The sequence below is a fragment of the Vanellus vanellus genome (genome assembly GCF_965231255.1).
Source record: "Vanellus vanellus genome assembly, chromosome: 14".
In the NCBI taxonomy this organism is placed as follows: domain Eukaryota; kingdom Metazoa; phylum Chordata; class Aves; order Charadriiformes; family Charadriidae; genus Vanellus; species Vanellus vanellus.
Window position 1 is genome coordinate 1,493,895 of NC_138919.1, and position 21,405 is coordinate 1,515,299.

Sequence of the window (21,405 nt, forward strand, 5' to 3'; positions counted from 1 at the left end):
GGAAGGACTTTTTACTGGGGCATGTAGTGATAGGACGAGGAGGAATGGCTTTAAACTGGAAGAAGACAGGTTCAGATTAAACATTAGGAAGAAGTTTTTCCCTTGGAGGGTGGTGAGGCACTGGAAGAAGTTGCCCAGAGAGGTTGTTGAGGCCCCATCCCTGGAGGTGTTCAAGGCCAGGCTGGACGGGGCTTGGAGCAACCTGGGCTGGTGGGAGGTGTCCCTGCCCAGGGCAGGGGGGTTGGAACTCGATGATCTTCAAGGTCCTTTCCAACCTAAACCATTCTATGATTCTATAATCACATCCATCCATCGGCTCCTGCAGGACTGAGACAATTTCACCACTCCAGGCTACATGCATGACACCTCTCCAGGGTGCAAGTGATTTGCCATGAAACTCTAGACCAAGCTCGTGCCTCTGCAGCCACAAAAAGTCAAGGGAACAATGCCGAAGGGTTCCTCTTACTATTCTTTGCTCTTAAAAAAAAAAAAAACCAAACAAAAAAAAACAAACACTAACAAAAAATTCACCACCTACCAATCCCTTTCCCCCACAACATCCCTGCATCTGGAAACACCTGGCCCTCCCTACCACACATTGCCACGGCACAGGGTACAAGAGGCTGACTTCCTTCCCAGAGAAATCGCATCTCCAGGATCTCTCCCCAAAAGACATGAAGAGGAGAGGGCCGCGGATCCAGGCACAGCCAAAGCTGGATGCCAACCCTCTTCATGCATCCCGAGAGCACCAAAGCAAAATCACTTAACACCTGCACTTGGAGAAGGACCTGAACCTATATCCCTGGAACCAAGAGTGCTCAGCTACCGCAGCGTCAGGAGAGCCCCCAAACCAGGTAAAGGTGCTGCTCTTCTTTCTTAGGGTTGGCACTACTGAAGGGACAGGTCCATTGTGCTCTCCATGCGGTGACAGCACTGCTCCAGGCAAGGGGTTCAGGCATTTTTCTTCAGATTTTAGGCAACCCCCCTGGGTAAGATGAGCACCACAAGCTCCGATTGACTCCCTGCCTTGGGTTTTGCCCTCTCTTTGGAGGGGGTGAGGGGCAGGATAGCCCTGTTACCTGCACTTGTGGGAAATGGAGATGGGGAAGGTTGGGAGGCAGACAGGGAGCAAAGGGAGAATTTGGTTAGGTACCTATCGAGAACTTCGGCCTCCGCTACTCTGCGCCATCCTCCAAGTTCTTCACAGCTCCAGAACTATAAATAGCTTCAATTTAAACAACTAAGAGGCTTTGTGAGTGAGCGGACTGCTGGAGCAGCCAGCATGGAAAGCGGATGGGCAGGACTGGAAGCCTCAGGCAGATGAAATGGCATACGACGCTGCCAACTCCTCGGCACTGCACGCTTTCTTGAGCAAGAGATTATTCCAGCCCCCACGTGCTTTGGTGAGAACTGGCAAACAAACTGTTACAAGCTCAACGTTCCCATCAAGCAGGTATCCACGACAACCTGCAGCATCATCGCGCTACCAAATCCCAGCTGAACTTCGATGCCACAACTTCCAGAGGGAGCACAACCCGCACAGGGACTCATCCACCTCACCGCAGCGCCTGGGGAACTCATGCTCCGCTCCAGTATGATGAAGAGGCATCAGAGCTGATGTTAGTACCCCTGTGGTTTGGAGAGTGGTCTCTTTTTCCCTCCTCACCTCTCCTCTGTCAGAGCAGATTTTGGTTGTCCCCAGCTTTTCCACAGCCACACGTCTCTCTTCACGGAGGCTTGGGAGGGGAGTTGGACCAGCTGGACCTCAGAAGTCCCTTCCAACGTCTTGCAAGATGCAAAATCAACTCTCTGAGCACACCGAAATTCAAGCAGGTTGCTGACAAAACCCAAAGAACTGTGCCTGTCCCAGCCCGCAGCCCCAACCCCACCTCTGTCGGGGTAACAGGCCCACCGAGGCTGTCATTCCTCCTGAGGCTGACACCTGACCCGCGATCCGATGCCATAAAACAGAAGCAGGGAAACCCTGCAGAGTCACCTGATGCTTTACCAGTAGCTTTTCTTCCCAGACATCTCACTTCTCCTCTAGGCCTTGGTTTCCCCAACAAGAACCACATCCTCCAGGCACCACTTCTGCTTATGCCACACTCAGAGGTGAACACGGAAGGGGAGGGAAGGGAAGGAGCTGCACACCACCGCATCCCCCCTCCATATGGCTCCCTGCTACTCATCAGTACACCAGTGTCCCCTTACTGACATTTCCACCAGTCTCAAGTTTAGGGACATGGTTTCATGGTGGGTTCGGCAGTGTTAGGTTGATGGTTGGACGTGATAATCTTAAAGGTCCCTTCCAACCTAAACGATTCTACGATTCTACGTTGGCTCAAAGCCCCCGAGACAGGACTATGTGACGCTACCCAGCGGTTTTGACTTGCCTTTTTTCCATGCATTTAAGCCACGGGGTTCACAAACACCAAGGTCACAGATGCCTCACTCTGGGTTTCCTCTCCAGAATTAAGTGGTGCTTCTGGAGAGCTGATGGGGGGTTACAGCAAGTGCCCTCCCACCAGCTGCCAACAACAAAAGCAGGTCTCCCTCTTCCTTCTAAAAGCAGAGGGATTTCTATATTTTTAGCATTTAAAAGCAAATAAAAGAGTCTGTTCCTCCCTCCACAGCCATCAAGGCCCAGAGGTATTTAATTCTGAAGAGGCTTTTATAGAAAAATACAAAGTCTTTGCAGAATGCTGGGGGAAACCCCAGAAAATGCATATTCTCTGGAAAAGGAAGGAGCTGAGAGAGCTTCAGCCAAACTGAGTGGTGGGCAGAGAAGCTTTGATTCAGCCATGTACATCTTACAACACTTTCCCCAAAAAGCCTGTCCTGAGCAGAGCGACACTCAAGCAGTTCTCAGTGCTATGAACCCTTCACAAGGCATCCAAAGCGCTCTGCAACCCAGGAATCCTCCCAGCCCACCAGCTTGGTGTTAACATGCACCCAGCTCTGGCAGAGACCTCACCAAAAGGGCCACAGCAACCCAGCAGGTCGAGCCCCATCTCTCTGATGGTCCCATCAAGATCCCATTCATCTCTGGGTCCCATGAAGAATTTGACCAGGACAGGACCCTGTTAGCCCTCTTTAAGACTGCTGGGGAATGAAGACTAGGTGAACAGCAACACTCCCTTAAATCTCATCTGGGAGACAGTCCAGGGCCTTAACACCTTACAGATGTGGAAGGATGCACACTGAAGAGCTGCTACTGCCACTTCCAGCAGGAGAAACGACCGTGAGCCCACAGCTCCCAAACCATTCAACTGCAGCAGCAGCAACGGAGCTCTGTCGTACCGCCAGCACTCCGACCTGGGGCACTGTACCTTGCTGCTCTCAGCTTCACGAAGGGTTTGGCATGTCAGGAGGCTCAGCCATGATGGATCTGGAGGCTCAGGTGAATGTTCTCATCCAAAACCAGCTCAGGCCAAACACCTTTAAGCACACGAGCAAGGAGGAGCCCAAGGGGACTGGTAACTAAGCCAGAAGTTGTCTGGCTACACACAGCTACCAAGGATGTATTTAAAAGCCACATCGTGGCCCTCAGCAGAGATTTCAGCAATAAGATCCCTCTAACAAACGCGCACATAACACTTGGTACCTTTAGACTTTAAGTAGCTATGTCCTCCTGGCGTGCTGGGGCAGGCAGGGACGTGCTCCTGTTTAGAAGGTGGGACACTGAGACATAGAAAGAGACTGTGCAGCCTGGTCCAGAAGAGACCAGGGACTCAAATCTGGATGTCACAAGCCTGCTTCTACCATTAAGGCCCTTTTTCTTCTCCCTCCTGTCTACCTGTCTTCAGCAGACAGGGAACTCCAGCCCACCAGCCTCACCCAGGCAGCAGGAGAGAATGCAGCCTCCTCTCAGCTTCTAAAATCTCAAGAGCCAAACAGCACTGATTTCTTCCCTTATTCCCACCCCACCGTGAGGGAAGCCTCCCCCAATTCCCCCACCAAGTACAGACCAAAGTCACTCATGGAGTACTCGCGTCCCTGTTTTCCTGCCAAGGAAGGTCTGCGTTCATCCCCGAGGCGTGAGACAGACCAGAGCTGGCTTGGCTCTGTGCTGCTCGAGAGCAGCCAAAGCACTATCAGCTCTGAAGGTGGCTGCAGGCAGGGACAGGAAATCAGCAGGAAAAGCAAAGTCTATCCCAGAACTCCTGTCCAGCCCCAAATTGACTCCCCAGTACTCCACTTCCTTCCTGCGCTAGACAACTCCAGGGATGAGGATATTCAGAGGCAGGGCAACCTAACCTGACTTGTTCTATTGACTTACTTCAGTTTTTAAAGGAATATATTTATCTGTTCCTCTCTGGAAACCAACCATCCGCTGCTTCTTCACCCTGTTGCTTCACCCATCTCGCCATGGGAACCACAGGTACTTTGATGCCTGACAGCCTGGCTGATCTCAGCAGGTCTTTTGAACCCACTTCCATAATCACCGCCTAAAGCGAGTTCTTCCCACGCAATTCACTGCTCAGTGAATCACGGCCAGTGATTTTCCTGTCTCCAGGAATCATGCGGCACTTAGCTGGGATGAGTTCTCTTCTCCCTTTAGCAGGGGAAATACACAGTTATCAGAAAAACCACTCCTGTCCTAACAGGACACTGGCTTTATCTGCACCGAGACCAGCAGTTCCTGTTCTTGCCCTGACATCCGCTGCACCACGAAGGCTGGTTGTTCAGGAAATTTATTTCCACGTGTCAAGATTTCACATAGTTTCTCAAGCTCCTCTAAGCTACAGACTTCAAATGGTGAGCTCTCTCAGCTGGCATACACGAGGCTGCAGAGACATGACTTTTTCAGTGCCCAGTGCCAGCTTTGCACTGGAAGCTCCTAAATCCCAGTGCTGGCTGTGCACGGGCATACCAGGGTATTGATCTGTGAGCCTTCGGCACAGACTGGTCAGGGTTGGAAGGGCCCTCTGGAGCTCTCCCAGTCCCACCCCCTGCCAGAGCAGGGGCACCTACGGCAGCGGCACGGGACACGTCCAGGCGGGTTTGGAATGGCTCCAGAGTGGGAGACTCCCCCCCCCCCCCCCTCTGGGCAGCTGTGCCAGTGCTCTGCCGCCCGCACAGGAGAGAAGTTCCTCCTCATGTTAAGATGGAACTTCCTATGGTCAAGTTTGTGCCCGTTCCCTCTTGTCCTGTCACTGGGCACCACTGAATAAAGACCGTTCCCATCCCCCCGGCACCCTCCCTTGAAGTATTGATAAGCATTGATAAGATGCCCCTTCGGTCTTCTCTTCTCCAGACTAAAAAGCCCCAAGTCCCTCAGCCTTTCCTCACAAGAGAGATGTTCCAGTCCCTTCATCATCTTCGTAGCCTTCCCCAACTCTTCAAACCAGCAGTCTGGAAGGAATAACCCTGCAGGAAGGACCCGGCTCTGTTCGCAGGATCCCTCTAAACAAGAGGGGACAAACCTACACAGCACAGATGACCAACCAGAACCGCGGGCCAGCCACACGCAGCGACAGATGTTGGGAACTGCACAAAACAGTGTTTTTAAAGGCCTCTTGGGCATTGCTAGGAACTCAAGTCCATGATTGAAAGCAAAGACACCGGCTAATTGGTTTCACACTGTTACCAGCTCAACAAGGACACCCCAAGAGAGGGCTACAAAGGAGCAAAGCGGGACGCCGTTTGCCTCGGAGTCTCCCGGAGCCGTGCCCCAGCCACCGTGAAGCAGACTCACTGGGACTCGCAGCAGCAGAAAGGTACAAAAACGAGGACTTACACGACAGATACTACACGACCATGACAGCAAATGCCTCCGGTGGAAAGCCACAACAGCTCGGGGACGCTGAGAAGCAAGCAGCTATTCCTAAAAGACTAGCGGCTCCAAACAGACTCAAGCAAGTACAAACACCCAACCAGGCTGGAATCTACACAAAGCAGGCATTAGGCAAAGGCTCAAATACTATTAGCACAAAACACGGCAGCCTCTGTAGCCAAGCCCCCGGGCAAAGGATTTTTAGATGCTTTTGACATACCTCTCAACTTGTCAGAGACCAAATGCAGGACACCAGCCCTCCAACACGAAGGAAAATTCCTCACTACAAGTGGCTGATGGGGAAGGGGCAGAGGCAATGACTCAGAGACGCATTTGAGGTGCCGGTTTTATCGAGGAGGCATAGAAACAGAGGGTTGGAAACACTTAGCTCTTTTTCAGAGTAACTCTTTTGGTGTGTTTCGTTCCCCTGGATCTGGTATTCAAAAGCATTTCACTGCTTTTGCGTGAAAACAGCTTCTCTTGCTCTTTTGAGCTCTGAAACTCTTGCTGCTTATCGCCACCCAGCCTGGAATTGCAACCCTCCATCTGTGACACCTACAGTGTAGTGGGGAGGTCAGAAAGAAGAGGAACCACAAGAACGTGGCACACTCGTTAAAGGAACCGAGATCCCGTTCCCAGGCAGCCACTTTCACAATTTAGATGAGTGAGGAAGAGCTGGGATGAGTCCTGCAGTCTATTATGCGGGAGACACCAGCAGCCCTGTAAAAATGAACGTGGCTTGGCATCACTCACATTGGTGGAAATTTGTGTCTAGCTTTCACGAGGAATCGAACTGAGCCTCCGAATGAAAAGACCTGACACCCAATAGGATGCGAAGCAACTTATTTCCCAAATGCACCGTCCTGGATTCAAGCTGAGAGGTAAGCAGGTAAGCAGGCTCCTTCCCCTCCTCCTTACCTTCGCACCCGGTGGTGTAAATGCTGATGCTGCCGCGTTATAAGGGCACTTTCCCAAACAGGGCCACTGTGACTACTCCTATACCAGCTCACGGCTGGGTGCCCCGGGTAGGGTGCGCTAGTGAAGCCATGGTCCGACTCCGTCTCTGCGGCCAGCGATGAGGCAGAGCTCCCCATGGTTCCCCCCTACCCAGGCCACGCTGAGATTGAGCCTAGGTTAGGTCCAAGCCAGTGGCACGGGCAGTTCGGGTGGAATAGGCGAGACGCTGCGGCATGGGCTGCTGTAAAGATCCCAACACACTGGAGAAAGGAAGGTCGGTTCTGATCAAGAGTTAAAAAAAAGAAAAAAAAAAAACAAAAAACAAAAACAAAAGAGGAGAAAGGGGAGGAAAAAAAAAAAAGGAAAGAAAAAGAGAGAAAAATAAGGTATGATTTAAGCAACAACCCTCCGTTTTTAGAAGCCTATTAATGCATGCTCTGACCAGCACCCCCAGCCCTCACTGGGATGGGAAGGGCCATTTCCCTGAATCCAGCTTTTGCTGCCTGGAGATGGGGAATACGGGGGCTGTAGAAGTGGCTTTCCCCAGTTAAGCGCCAGGAGTTCCCGAGGTTGGGACAACAAACCGACGATCAGAGGAGAGCACACCAGAGCCCAGCAGAAAGCCCTTGCCACCACGGTAAAGTGGCAGAAAAGGGGACAAGCAAGTCTCACTTTGAGCCCAAACCAGCAGCCCCTGGGCATCATACACACAAAAAGGTTACCCTGAAAGCCCCGGGCTCCGACTGGCACACCAGGTTTTTAGTTTCCTCAGCTACAAGGAGTACAATTTGATGGCTTGTCCGCAGTGAGGAGATTTGATTTTTCTTGCATGTAAAATAACGTATCCCTCTTTTCCTGTTGCCCACGAACACCACAGTAAGGCTGAAAACGGACAGACTGGGTATCCGCACAAGTATGTTTTCCGTGACGATTTCACACAGTGCCATGACATACTTTCTTTTAGCTCACACCAATTTTTAGCTGATACTGAGCAGCCCCCTACCCACAGAAGCAGGTTTGGGGCTTTGACTGTTCTTCCTTTTCTCCCTCTCTCTTTCCTACTTTTTAGAATTTATTCTTTGAGCATCCTCCCAGTTAAACGACAGAAACATTTTGTGTCCTCTAGTATTCAAAGAAGTTTAAAGATACGCATGTCTCTCCTTAAAGGAAAAAGGCACAGCAATCTGGATGCACATCAGGAGGAGCGGATCAAGGGAACATTTAACAGAGCAAAGAAGAAGAAACGAGGAAAAAGAAAAAATTAGCACAGCTGAGCTTATTTCAATTACCCACCAGGATTTATAGATGAATGAACTGAAGAAAGACCTTTGCGAAGAAACTGCTTTGCGCAGTAAAAAGGCTGAAACAAAGACTCCTAAAATACAGTTTTTCAATCCCAGGATTGTTCTGAGGGATCAAGAAAGGCCCTGATAGATAACAGACTCTCCGATGCAGCAGCTCGAGGAGCAGGTGCCGTTTTGCTACGAGCTTAATACTGGAACGTGCCTGCGTTAGGCCATTAGCTGGAGAACGTTAACTGCTCTGTCGTGGTCCCTCCTCTGTAACCTGCAAAGCCTGGACTAACAAAATAAAACTGAAAAAAAAAAAAAAGGAGAAAAGCCCAAGAACACAATTTTCCCTGCATCGATTTCCTCGTTTTAATTGGTCTGCCTAACTGCTGTGCACCAGCCAACACATCTCCAGACTTTGCTTCCCCGCTACCTGCCTAACAGTAAGATTTCACTGATTTTTGCAGATCCAGCCAAAATGGATCCCTGGCGCTTCCCCTCTCATTTCCTGCCATTCAAGCAGTTCATTTGCAACAAATCTGATTTTCTGGCTAAATGCAAACCATGTGATGTGAGGGGAAGAATATTTCCAAGTACGGCCAGCTCAAGTCTAACCGGAGACATCAGTTGTCCCACACCTACGGCGTCTCTGCCTTTTCTGTCGCATCCCTGGCCGGGTCCCCCACAGCGGCAGCAAAGGCGCGAGGGATGCAACTACGAGACCTACCAGAAGAACAAACTCCGTCTCTCACCTCAAGCCTTGGGTTCCACCATGATAAAGTAAATAAATAAAGGCAAGATGGGTAGAAACACAGCCCCGTACGGTTCACCGCAGGCTGAGCTAAACAGAAGGCAGGATGCTCAGTCAGCTAATAGCCTTTCTTCCCCCGCCTCAAGCGGCGCTAAACTGCTAAATAAAGCAATTCCACGGGCTGCTTCGAGACCACTTCCTCAGCTGACTCTCAAGCTGGAAAAGCAGGACCCTTTGCTTCCTCCTCCTCCGCACGGAAACGCCAGTTTTAGCTCACCACAAGAGGCGAGAGACATGCCTGCTGCCCGCATTACTGCTGGCTCTTAACGTGTTGCTTGTGTCTCGGTCCGTCCTCCTCTGCCAGGTCCGCACCAGGGAGTCTGAGCTCAACGCAAAGGCTCGACAGGCAGAGGAGAGGCTGGGAGCCTTGCTTTAAAGCGGTGCGGTAAAACCCCACGGTGGGTGGAGCTGGGGAGAGGAAGGGATCTATAAATAGGTGGAGGATAACCTAGCTAAGTCCTAGTGATCTCCAAGACTGCCTGGTCTAAGTGGGCTGCTCGGCTGGGAGCGCTGCGTGAAATCGGATTTCTCCAGGCAAAGCAGTAAATCCTTTTCTTCAGGGTCACCCCTCGCGCCAGGTGAGAGCAGCCAGCGAACAATATTTAGAGGGGAACGGTGGCCCAAGGAAGGGAGAGGGCGAACCTGTTCGAAAAGAGGAAGAGCGGCAGCGTTAGAGCCGAATGCAAAGCGTGTACGTGCTCGCCACGCGGAGCCAGAAAACGCCTTTGGTCAACGCTAAGCAAATCAAAAGCCTGCGAGAAGTAAAGGTGAGAATGAAAACTACACCCTAGCAAGAGAAGGGGTCGGTTAAAGAAGCCTACAAAGAAGAAAGCCTCTCTGGAAGCACCCAGCCTTATTTTTGAGGAACTTCTCCCGCCGGGCAGGGAGATGCCCCAGGAGATGCTCTGCGGGTGCGCTGCCCGTGCTGAGCAGGGGAGCCTCCAGCCATGCAAGGGGAGCAAACTGCCAAGAGCTCCTCTGCCTTGGCAAGAGGGAGCAGGATTTTCCTTCTAATTAATAAAGCACTGCTTCCACCTATCTAATCAGGAGAGGAAGCAACAATGTGAACAGATTGAAGAGTCTTGAGAAGGGTGGATCTCACGCACGGAAATTAACAGTTAAGCACCTTAGCAAGATGCTGAGTTTGGATTTTGGGTTTTTTTGCCCCTTGCAGCTGCAATAATTACGGGGTTTCAACGGATGCTGTTTAACTGCTCCCAAAATATTGCTTCCAAAATAAACCCAGATTGGATCTTTCCACCTCTAAGCCACTCACGCTCACTTACCCTGAGCCGTTGTACGGGATGCAGACCCTTCCTCAAACTGCTGAGGATGGCAAAGCTTTCCCATGGAGGTTCCTCCTGCTGCCGGGACAGCAGAGCAGTCGCCTGGATGCTTCCAGATAAGCCCTGTTCCTCACCACCAGTCAGCAGCGCTGACCCTTTGGGCCCCAGCTCCTCTGTCACACCACCCACAGCCAAACAGGCAGGAAGGGTGGGGATATGGGTCTGCCCAGCCCCCTTTCCTTCCCTCTGGCTCCAAACTAGGTTTTGACTCTGAAGAAAGCAAAAATAAAATTTAAAAAAAAAAAAAAAAAAAAAAGGGAACTAGCCCAAGTGTTTCAACGTATCTAGGAAATTGCAGGGTCAACTTTTCCTAGGATCAGCCCCGATCTCTTCCCTTTGACAGGCAGCGGGAAGAAGAGACAGAGGTGCCTGGAGCTGCTCCAGCCTGCTAAGGAAAGCAGGGAGACAGTGATCCCAGTTGGTCCCATGTGCAGAAGCCCCCTCCTGGTGATGGGATATCCCCCACGCTCCTTTTCTTGTTAATTTATTTGTGCACGCAGCACAAGCCAGCTCAGGTCCCGCCTGAGTTTTCCAACCTCTCTTGGTTCTCAGCCTCCCAGGCTCAGGGACACAGCTCTGTCACTTCGTTAATTCCTCCACTTCCCCAACCTATAAATAAAGTCACCTCTGAGCTACTCCCTTGCTCCAGGGAAGACCCAGGAATAAAAATACCAACATCCCACACACCAGACAGCTCTTGATCAGCCAGCAGCTGGCCCAAGAGAAGGCACACCATGGACCTGGGGGAAAAACATCCCTCAAAAGCTGTGCCCAGGGGAAGCCACATAGCAGGAGGAATCTTTTCTTCTAGGATTGAAGCTGCAAGTACCAGCCCTCCTCTTCCCTCTGCTGAGTGAACTCCCCTGCTCGGGGGCTGAGTAAGGCAGGCTGGGACCAGCCTCAACAGCAAAGGAGGAGCTCTCTACTCTCACACACACACAGTCTGCTGCTTGCAGGGAGAAACAAGGGTTCCTGAAGAGCTTTGGATGTCCAGTCCCCACACACAGGTCCTGGCAGGAGCAGCCTCCTCTCTGGGGACTGCAGGATGTGACTCACACATCCTAAACACAAAGTAGTTCAGGGGCAGACAAGCGCTGCCGAAGGAGCTGTGGTTGGCTTGGGGCATCAAGCTGGAGGAGATCACTTCACACATCATGAAGACATGGCCCTCTACTAGTCTTGCCACCATGCACAGGAGGAGCCGTGCCCCACCTACGACCGAAGAAGACACGCTCACAGGGTCCAGGGTAAGCAGGGAATGGCATGCGGGGATGGGTAAAGTCCACAGCATGAGACATGTCAGTGTGGGACAGTTACAAAGCCACAGGGGAGTCCAGGCACAGGATAACCAAAGAAGGATGCAGAGCGAAGGCCTGATGGTGTGGCACGCCAACCGAGCCAAGAAAAGAAGGTCAAGCGTTTGTGCGTACAAGTGACACGCAGCCAGGCTCCCAGTGCCACTGGGAGGGTGGCAGAACCCGAGGATGTGCAAAGCCAGGTACTGGCACCAAGCAGAGCGTGACCTGTATTCACCAGGCTGAGGTGACCCTGATAAAAGAAGTAACCTGTGGGGAGGAAGGGTGAACAACCTCTCTTTTTCCACGAGGCAATGGGGAAAGAGCAGACAAGCAACAAGACATCCACCTCAGGCAGATGCAGGACAGATCGAAATCCCAGCTGCTAAACACCGACCCAACAAGAGCACTACGGCTCACGTGCAGCAAGAGCTCCCACGATGGCCCGTGGGACCCCTGTTGCAAAGCAGCCGAGCAAACTGGAACGCTCCGCGCTGAACAGCTGTCTAGCACAAAGCTGCTGTCTTGGGGACAAGAAAGAAAGTTTTCCTGCTTTTTCTTCCCATCCTCACCTGCCAAGCCAGCACTACAGGGCAGCCCGAGTGCTGCAGTGCTGGCAGGAAATTCAGGTGTCAGCAAGTTCCAAGTTCCTTGGAAAGCTTCTGGCAGGGAGGGGTGGGAAGGTACCTCCAAGGACAGACTGAGGCACAGGCATAACAGGAAGGACGGGCCAGCGGTTGGTGCACTCGGCTGGGACGTGGGAGGCTTTTTTCAGGCCTCATGCTCTACCACGGAGCTTCCCGTGCGACTCGGGGCATAGTCCTGTGACTCAGAAAGAACTGCCGCACCTCCCAGGGCCAAGAAGTCTTGAGGTTCGCAAGACACTAGGATGACAGGCAGCGCATGAGCACTGAGGACAGGGGAAATGGAGAGAAGGGTAAAAGTTACCCACCCGAATGTCTGGTATGGGGCAGCAGGGCTGAGAGAAGAGAGACAGGTCAGAAGTTCTGGCCTTAGAGGAAACGTAGGGGACTGGAAGCTGCAAATGAGCTATTTTCCAAATCGCGGTGAGAAACAAGATTGGTGCGCTACTTGCCAAGACATCATTAGATGAAGCCAGCTGCCTGGAAACAGATTTCCAGATGGGCTATTAATGACGTAACAAGATAATTGAACCTGGAGCCCAAGACCAGCACAGAACAGGACCTCACGCTTCATGCTACGCTTTAGTGGAGTCCAGAACAGCAGCACATCTTTCTGGCCACGGACATTAACATGCAAAGGCAAGCTCGAGGATCTTTACCTTCTTTCAGCTGCCTGGAAACTGGTTCTGGCTCAACTTTAACACAGAAGAAACTCATACACAGCAGCTGAGTTGGGCTGAGCCACATTTAATGCCCAGCACTGACTCTTCATAAGTATGCAGGCAGAGGAAGAGGCGTCCAAAGCCTGAAGCAAAAGATTGACAGGAAAAGTAGATTTATTGTAGAGCCAGCTTAGCTGCAAAGCAACAAGCATCAAAGTCTGAAAAAAAAACCAAAAAACCAAAAAAACAAGTTTCCTCTCCTCCCTTGCACAGGCCACTGTAAACCAGTGATAGATTATCCAGCGAGCTACTGGAAATCTATCACGGTCACTTTGAGAGAGGGGATTATACAGATTTGAAAGGGCAATCAACATCTTAATTATAGGCTACAGCGAGAAAAAGAGGTACGAGCAGTTGACAGGAAGGGTTTGTTTTTTTTTTTTTCAAAATAAGGGTGAACTTCAACCCCATCTCCATTGACAACTTAAGAGCAGGAAGGTCCTTTTCCGAATAAGCATGAAAATGGCAACAAAGACACTGCCGAAGAAGGGTCTGAATGCACACACATTCAAAAAAAAAAAAAAACAAACAAGAAAAACCAACCAAAAAACCACAACCAAATCTCTAAAACCCTAGTGCTCTATTAAGTCAATTAACATTGCTTCAATGAAGTGCAACGAGCCGCTTGCTTCCTCCCGTTTACTAGCCAATTGCGGCTGACTTTTGAGCGCAGCGTTAACAAAAGCGTGTGTGGGCTGGCACGGATGGTCTCATTAGCAGCATCGCGGTAATGTCACAGAAAGAAAGACAGGGCAAAGAAACAAAACAAGACAAGCCACAGCATCCAATCTTGGGAAGCTTTACCAGCGGATCTAATTTCCAGATCTTTTCCTCCTTGTATTTCTAATCCTTGTAGCAGAGTTCTGTCATCCTACTCAGCCCACAGACTGCCCAGGCTGAAAAATCACCTCGACAGACTGCCTGCTGAGACCAGTTGCATTATAAAACCAGGAAGCTTTTACTTGCCTGCTACCAATATGCTACAGATTTAATGGGAAGCAGCACAAGCGGGGATGCTTTGCAGGAAGAACACACACACGGGACTCTTGCCAGGAAGAACGCAACTTGAGTAACACATGTGCTCTTAGTTTTCCTTTTTTTTTTTTTTTTTTTTTCAGAAAGGTTTAACTACACTCTGGGTTACCCAGTAGCAATAAAACATTTTTTTCCCCTTTCTCACTTACAGCAGAGTGTTGATTGGTAAACAGCAGATCTTCCTGTCTGAGGCTGTGCCAGCCTGTGCAGAACAGAACTGTTGTTATTGCACATTCACAGCTAGAGATAAACATGAATAAGAGCCACGAGTAAGAGCCAGGCACTGGCTCTCCAATAGGTTGCTTTATCAGGTTCACCTTGACTCAACTGTTTCTGACAACATCTCTCCCTCCTGAAGGGGCAAGACGGCACAAGTAGCAAGGACAAACATTAAAAAAAAAGAAGACAGAAATGACAGCGCAAAAAGTGCTCTTCTGTACTCGCTAACGTTCGCAAACTGTGCAGCTCGGAACTCCACCTGCACTTAAAACACTCAAAAGCACAACACGGAAATAAACGGGCCCAGCAAAACCAACCTCCCAAAAGAAGCAATGGAAAAACAAAGTAGCTTTCAACACATTTCTCAGGACAAATTTGCATCGAGAGCCATGACTGGTGCAGGACATAAAGGTTACAGCGAACCAGGGAAGGAAAAAAATTTGCAAGTCATCTCTCATCTGCAAGATGACACTCTGCAATGGCACAAGTACAATAAACCAGCCCAGGAAAACTGGATACTGGAAGTCAGAGGAGAATTTCTAACCTTTCAAAGAGCAGACCTCTGGACCAGCTGCTCCAGAAGCACTGGGGAAAAAAGCACAGCGTTAGTTCCAACAATTAGTTCCTGGACAAGTTCATGACCTGCACAAGTCCAGCAGTAGGGAACTGGACTTGATGACCTGCAAAGTTTCTCCCAATCACTCAATAAGCTGAATTTGTAGAGGGCCATAGGTGTCCAGGCATCCCACAAACACGAGGTCGTACCCAAAAGGACATCAGGGATTGTATCTTCAGATCATGCTAAGCTGACAGATAAGCAGATGAAGAGCTGGCCACTGCAGAAGGGAGGGGAAGAGAGCTGCAGCAAGAAGCGGAGTTTCACAGCCAGTGAAAACCCAGGGCACGGACTTGGAAAGCAAAATCTCAGAGACAGGAGGTGGAGGTGATGTCCCCTGAGCACACTGTCCCCAGACACTTCAGCCACAGCTTTAATTCTAACACAGATTAGACAGTCGGTAAATGTATAATTTGTCCAAACTACACCCAGCTGCATCCTCTGCGAGAGAGATCCCAGTCTTCACCGTGCTGCCCTGTCCAGAGCCATAAGGACTCTTTTCACAGGGGCAGCACTACCTGGGTGCCTCCTTCTACCATTCCTATGCAATTTGGACTTTCCCGCCTTCAGTGGACACCACGCCCCAATTTCCAACCAACTGGCCTAGATTTAGACCACCATGTCTCTGCCTGCACCTCAGGCAAGAGCAGAGGTAGAATGCAGCTGAGAGACAACAGTGGCATTTGGCATTTCCATCAGAAACAACCAGGAGATAAAAGCATAAGAATCGCCGAGAACTGCACAAGAGGCTGTCACCTTCTCTGCGAGCAGAGGGAACCAGGAGAGCAAAGGGAACAGGGGAGGTGGGATAAGGAGAGCGAAACACAGAGTGGGCAGGAAGATAGTTCCTCTTTTAGCACAGCTCAGTTCCATAACCTAATGGAGGAGCAGCACATTACTGCTCGCCCCTCTCCACCTCCACACTACACCTGTACTCTGTCCTGGGCCACCCTAAAAACCACAGGAATCCTTCTGCATGCTGATGTCGTAGCCATGCCGTTATTTGTGTTAGGAGATGATATTGTAATTGAAATTATATGATTGGAATAACACCTGGTACAACTGAAGTGACAGAGCTCTAACTGTGCCTGACACCGCTACGATACTCCCCGTTCCTCCTCACAGTAGCTGTTCCGGCTTACTGTCTCCCTCACAAGTGGCTCCTCTTCAGCTACACCAATGCAGCTGAAACTGTAGGATGTGTTCAATTACACAACGCCTTAAGCAATATTTGCCCATGAGAGCAGTTATTTGAACAAATATAACGATCACATGAGGCAAATGCTGTACTCTAAGATGTGAAGGTTGAAACATAACGCAGATGCTTTGAGTACGAAGCCACCCCTACTACAGCAATGCTAGCCCTAACGGGCCGTCCGACACACCTCCACCCATGATGGACTCTTCACTGGAGCCAGCTGGCTGCATCCTGAACCCACCTTAACCCAAACAGGCAGATGGAGAGCAGATCACGTTACCCGAGTCACTCTCAAGTGCCTTGCAAGGCATATCCAGCTGCCGGTGCCTCGGGTGATGCTACAGACCCCCAGCTTTCCCTCCTCCAGGCTCTGCTTGCTAAAGCACCCTGCGTGGCAAGGTCAGGCAACAGGAACAAGGGCTTTGCACACCTGCAATAGCATTTACAAGACGGTCCAAGGCTGCATCAAAACTGATTCCAGAGCAGGAACATTGCTTCATCCCTCCCACAGTTGAGAACTAGCCATGGCGCAAATCTCAGCCGACACGTGCCTGGTGACAGTCACTACTCAAAGATGTGCTCATGGCCTGGCTTCATTGACCCCGAACTGTACAAGATTCCTGCAGACCTTCTGCTGAAGCTGGACACCAAAGTGACACAGAGACTCCAGCCAGCCCATAAGCATCCAGGTAGACCAGCTCGGCCAACACACAGCACACTACTGCCCACTTGATTAATCCAAAGCCCTGGCCTGGATAAGGCCACACCAGCCTGGCACATTTGACCGCAAGGACAACACCGTCAGCCGCTGTCCTGCAGCGGACACTGAAAGCGTCTGCTGAAGGTACAAACTCAGACTGGTTTCCCACCACCTCGTCCCGCCTCTGCAGAGCAGGCTCCGAATCACCAGGCTGAAAGCAGCCCGGCCACGTAAGGTACACCAGAATCGTCTCTCTGTCCCAGTCCTGGGCTGGGAGCTGCCATAGCACTGTGGTTATTGCAGGCAAAGCAACACAGAGTTTCTTAGGTTCAGTTCCCGGCCCTTGCATTGCCTCAAACACACCCTGGGACAGTCGTGCAGCTTCCACAGCTTAAGACTGCGAGGTCCTGGAAGACCCCACATTTTCTCCTCCACTCTTACAGTTTCTTCTTCGCCATAAGAAAACCAGGGGACACCAGTACCCCCACCCATAAGAGCACATGGCCTTCACATTGACAGCGAGGAGAGAGAAACACTCAAAGAAGGAATCAAAACAAGGAAGAAAGACAAAAACGAGAGGCATGGGAGACAAGAAGAGGGGTAACCGTGCCTACAAATCAGAGGAAAAAAGCTTTTTTTTTTTGCTTTCAGGCCCTCCCAGCCCAGCACCAAGCCAGCTGCAGTCAGAAAAGCCTCTCACCCAACACGGTTTCTGCTCTGCAGGTCCAATGGCCAGTTAGTGTGAAGTCAGCCCGGTGTCCCTGGAACCGAACGGCTGCTGTTGGCACCAGCTGAGCGGCCCGCTTGGAGGAGCATGCTAGACAGTCTCTGCACAGAGCCGCAGGCAGCACACCAAGCCCGTTACGAGGAGCGGCTGCTGCAACCAAGCTGGTGAACAGAGAGGAAAGAAAGGCACGTAAGAATAGATGGCTGCTGAGACTCCCAGCTGATCAGCATCGCACCAGCCTCACATTTTAGGTCACTCAATCAGCATCCGCTTGAACTACAGCTCTCAGAAGGCTCTGTGCTTCCCGCGGCATCCGGCTGGCGACGGGCTGGAGCTCGGTCCCGCCTGGAGACAGGAACCGGTCTGCTTTTGGGTCGACTCAGGTTCTTCACTTGTGGTTTCAGAACCTTCGGCGGTGACTTTAGAGTTCTGTTCCCACCACTGGCCTTACTCTCTCTGACAGCAGCTGCTGCTTAGCATTCTGGCAAGAGCTGTCGTCGTACCAGGTAACACAACACCTCACGAGCACAGCAGGATCTTAACGATAAGGATTCTGGACAGCTCTCGACAATTAGCAGCAGGGCAGGATCTCCCAAGGGGTCTGGATGTGAACGCAGGGATGTCTGGAGGGGCACACTGCCTGAATGTTCAAATACAGAAACAGATGTTAATTACTCCGCATGGCCAGGACATCGTTAGCAGTTACATCCACTGGAAATTCAAAAGTACAAATTCCTCTGATTATGTCAAATGTGCCCATCCCACCCCGAGAAGGCATGACGTTTGAACACTTGCCTCAGCAAACCTCCCTCCCCCAAGACACTTCCTCTTTCCCCTTCGTATTCTCTGCTCTCCAAACAACCTGTTCTAATGAAATTCATACTTTGTGAAAGTGCTGCCTCCTTTGGGATGGGCTTTTATCAGATGGAGTCAATAAGAACCCCTGTTCATAACAGTTTGGCTCACCAGCACACTCTCACTTTCTGTATTTTAGATTGGGGAGGGAGCAAAAAAGCAAAGAAAGACTCAGCCAGAACAACATCATCATTGAGGCTCTTTGGGAGCACAGCAGAAGCACTCAAGAGCAACGGACCCAGTTCTGCCCCCACCACCTTGCCCACTCTGCCCACAGCCACATCAGCAGGTGCAGCACGATGCCCCTGGGGTAGGTTACGGTCAATTCACAAAGAGCTTTTCTCTTCCAGCACTCTGCACTGCTGAGATTTCCAGGCGGTGGGGAAAAGACAGCCCGTGGTGAACACCTGGACACGCGCCACTACCGGAATCAAACCAGCAAATGGAGAATGTTAGCAAGAAACACCACTCGGGGACCAGTACAAAGTAAATAAGGGACTTATTAAGGCTCAAGAGGACCAGCCTGATGCTTTTAACCCCAGGGTCTGTACAGCACTGGCTACATAGGGAACTCCAGGCCCGTCGAGCCGCTCCTGCTCACTGGAAAGGCTTAAGACTTACGACAGCTGAAGAGCGAGTGAGACAGACACCAGAGGACAGAGTACCCCACAAAAGCCTACATCAGTCTACGTGACACCACGTCATTTTTCTCACAGGAGACGCGTTCATGTACGCATGGGCTATGAAGAGAAACCGCTTAACAGCCAGCAGCTTAAAATAAAGCCTTTTGGCCGCGCTGAAATTCCAAGGACTGCCCAAGCTCTGCCTGCTGGCCTGAGTCTTGCTGGCAGGTGACCGATACGGACGAGCCGGAGAGCAAGACCTTGACCACATCGGTGCTGCAGCCTCTCTGGAGAGCAGAGCTGCCATGGCGGGGAGGACACAGCCCCGCACAGGACTCTCATGATGGGTTCCCACTTCCACGGGCCAGCACAAAGACGTGGAGTCAACTTGTGCCCCGGCAAAACTGTCTGAGAGTTAGCTTCTCTGCAAACCTTTTTGTTACGGGAGCAGAAGGACCTTCTGCTGCCAGAGGAACACAACACAAGCTGGGAAGCTGCCCGTGATATCCTCATTAAACCAAAATCCCCTGGGCTGGCGCTGGGAACAAGACGCCGAAGGGGAGACTTCGGTGCCGCAGGAAGCACCACGTTGGAAATGCAGCTGGGCAATATCACCGGAGGGGGATGACAGCTTTTTGTAAAGTCTCGGTCTCTATTTTACCAAAGCGAATGCGTATCGATAACCCTGCAGCTTTGGTAAGGGCTGCTAACCCCAGGACTGGGGCGAGACGCCCTCTTGGCCTCCCTGACACAGCGCAATCACCGCCCTCCTCTAATGCCGACGCTGTTCAGGCCCACAGTGTTCAGCGAGCGCCCCGGCTTGCTATGAAAGGGGCTGCATTGCAGGAACAGAAAAGCTATTTCTCTCCTTTTTTTATTTATTTTATGAGCACACATTCGAGTTGACACCGTTGGCAAAGCGCGCAGGCATGCATCTGTAGAGGAACAGAGATATGGTTCCAATACTGTTTTTAATGTGCAAGCCTAAAGACTCGGCTTCAGTTTTTAGAAATCAAACTTGATCATCTCAAGCTAGCAAAAATAGCCCCGTGTTCCCTCAAGTTATTTTCTTTTCAACTAGGCAGGGTACAGCACAATAGGAAATATCAGCAGTTATGTACTCAACCTCCAGAAACCCAAAGGGCCAATTCTAGCAACCCACGGCAGCTTTCCAATCCTCCCTGATCTATTTGCCGGAGTTAGACTGAAAAGCATGCTGCCCCCAAGCCATTCAGCAAACTCCACGTCCCGCTAATTACATCAATATAAATGTATTATCTTGGCTGTCAAACATCGGCTGCCTGAACAGGACGACGCTCTGCAATATAAATGCAGGAAAACAATTGCTCTTTCTGCTGGTGACACATTTCTTTGGATCTTATTTCCTTTCCAGGGCTCCCCCTTCTCCCTTTCTGCCCAGGCACCAGGGCAGCAGCATTTTTTCCAGAGCAAGAGGAAATGGCACAAAAAAAAAAAAACACAAAACCCTCCTCATCTTTTACGTGACCAAACACCAGCAAATTTCGGGACCACCACCAACATTTCCTATCAGCCAACCCGAGAGCCACCAACGCACGGGGAAGGCAGCTGCGAAGGCAAGAGTTAAATGTTTCTCCTGAGCAGGCAACAGCCCTTCTGCCTCCCTTGGCTTCCTCAGCTGCCATTGCTAAACACAAGGCAAGCGACAACACTCCAAATAGCGACGAGAGCATGAAAGAATTTCGGTAGTAGCCTTGCTCCTCCCTGCCCGGCTGGGTGACGAAGGCCTGGAAAGAGCTGCGTACTCAGGCAGGGTCCAAGAGCAACCAGCACCGTTGAGGCAGCCGCAAGCAGATCCAGGAGGCTTCAGGGGAGCAGGCGGACAGCACGTCTGGCTCTGAAGAGCGGGATTATGACGGAAAACGAGGAGGAAGCCACTGACTCACCTGTCCCACCCGTATAAGCAGCTTTCCCAAGGCTGCACTGTATCTGACCTTTCAGAGCCCCAAGTTCCAGCAAATTGGCTCTTCACAAGTTTTCTCCCCACACTTCGTGCCAGGAGAGAGCCGTCTCAGCGGGACACCGGGCTCTGACACACGCTTTCCAAATCGGCCTCCTCTCTCCCTGCCCCCGGGTCTGACCGCAGGCAGCCACAGCCCTTCACTCCAGCCTCCCCCTGCTTCCACCAGACCCTCGCTTGGAGAAATGCCACAGGATCCGTTCCTTCCCAGACCCCTGTGCTCACAGAAAGGGTCAGGACAAACCCAGAAACGACAAAAAGCCTGGCTTCAGATGAAGCGGAAAGATAGGAGGGAAAAAAAAAGCATTTCTCCCACTTGCATCTCACCTGAGAGCAGATGACGTCCCCGCCAGCGGAGATCAGCACAGCCACATCCCCCGGCCCGGGGACTGCCGGGGTCCCTCTCTGTAAGTCTCACGCGCAACCTCTGCAAACTTGACAAGCTCTCACAAAACCACCGGGATGGATGAAAGCAGCGTATTTTCCACAAGATAAAGCCAACTGCACCCAGCTGGCTGAGGCAACACCAGGGCCCAGGCCATTTCCCTCTGCAAAGCCAGCAGTATTGAGAGAAGAGATAAAGGGTGCCCAGA

The 21,405-nt window shown here is 51.2% G+C and overlaps 1 protein-coding gene across 1 annotated transcript in view; it reads right to left on the reverse strand.

Annotated features, from left to right (window-relative positions):
* CAPN15 (calpain 15) overlaps window positions 1–17,363 on the reverse strand; it is a 57,552-nt gene extending 40,189 nt beyond the window's left edge. Inside the window, exons 1-2 of the mRNA XM_082490568.1 lie at window positions 17,309–17,363; window positions 6,695–7,014 (exon numbers count right to left, since the gene is read on the reverse strand). Of these exons, the coding sequence (XP_082346694.1) occupies window positions 6,695–6,870 (176 nt within the window). The 5' untranslated portion in view covers window positions 6,871–7,014; window positions 17,309–17,363. The remainder of the gene's footprint in view (window positions 1–6,694; window positions 7,015–17,308) is intronic.
* Window positions 17,364–21,405: the final 4,042 nt, after the last annotated feature.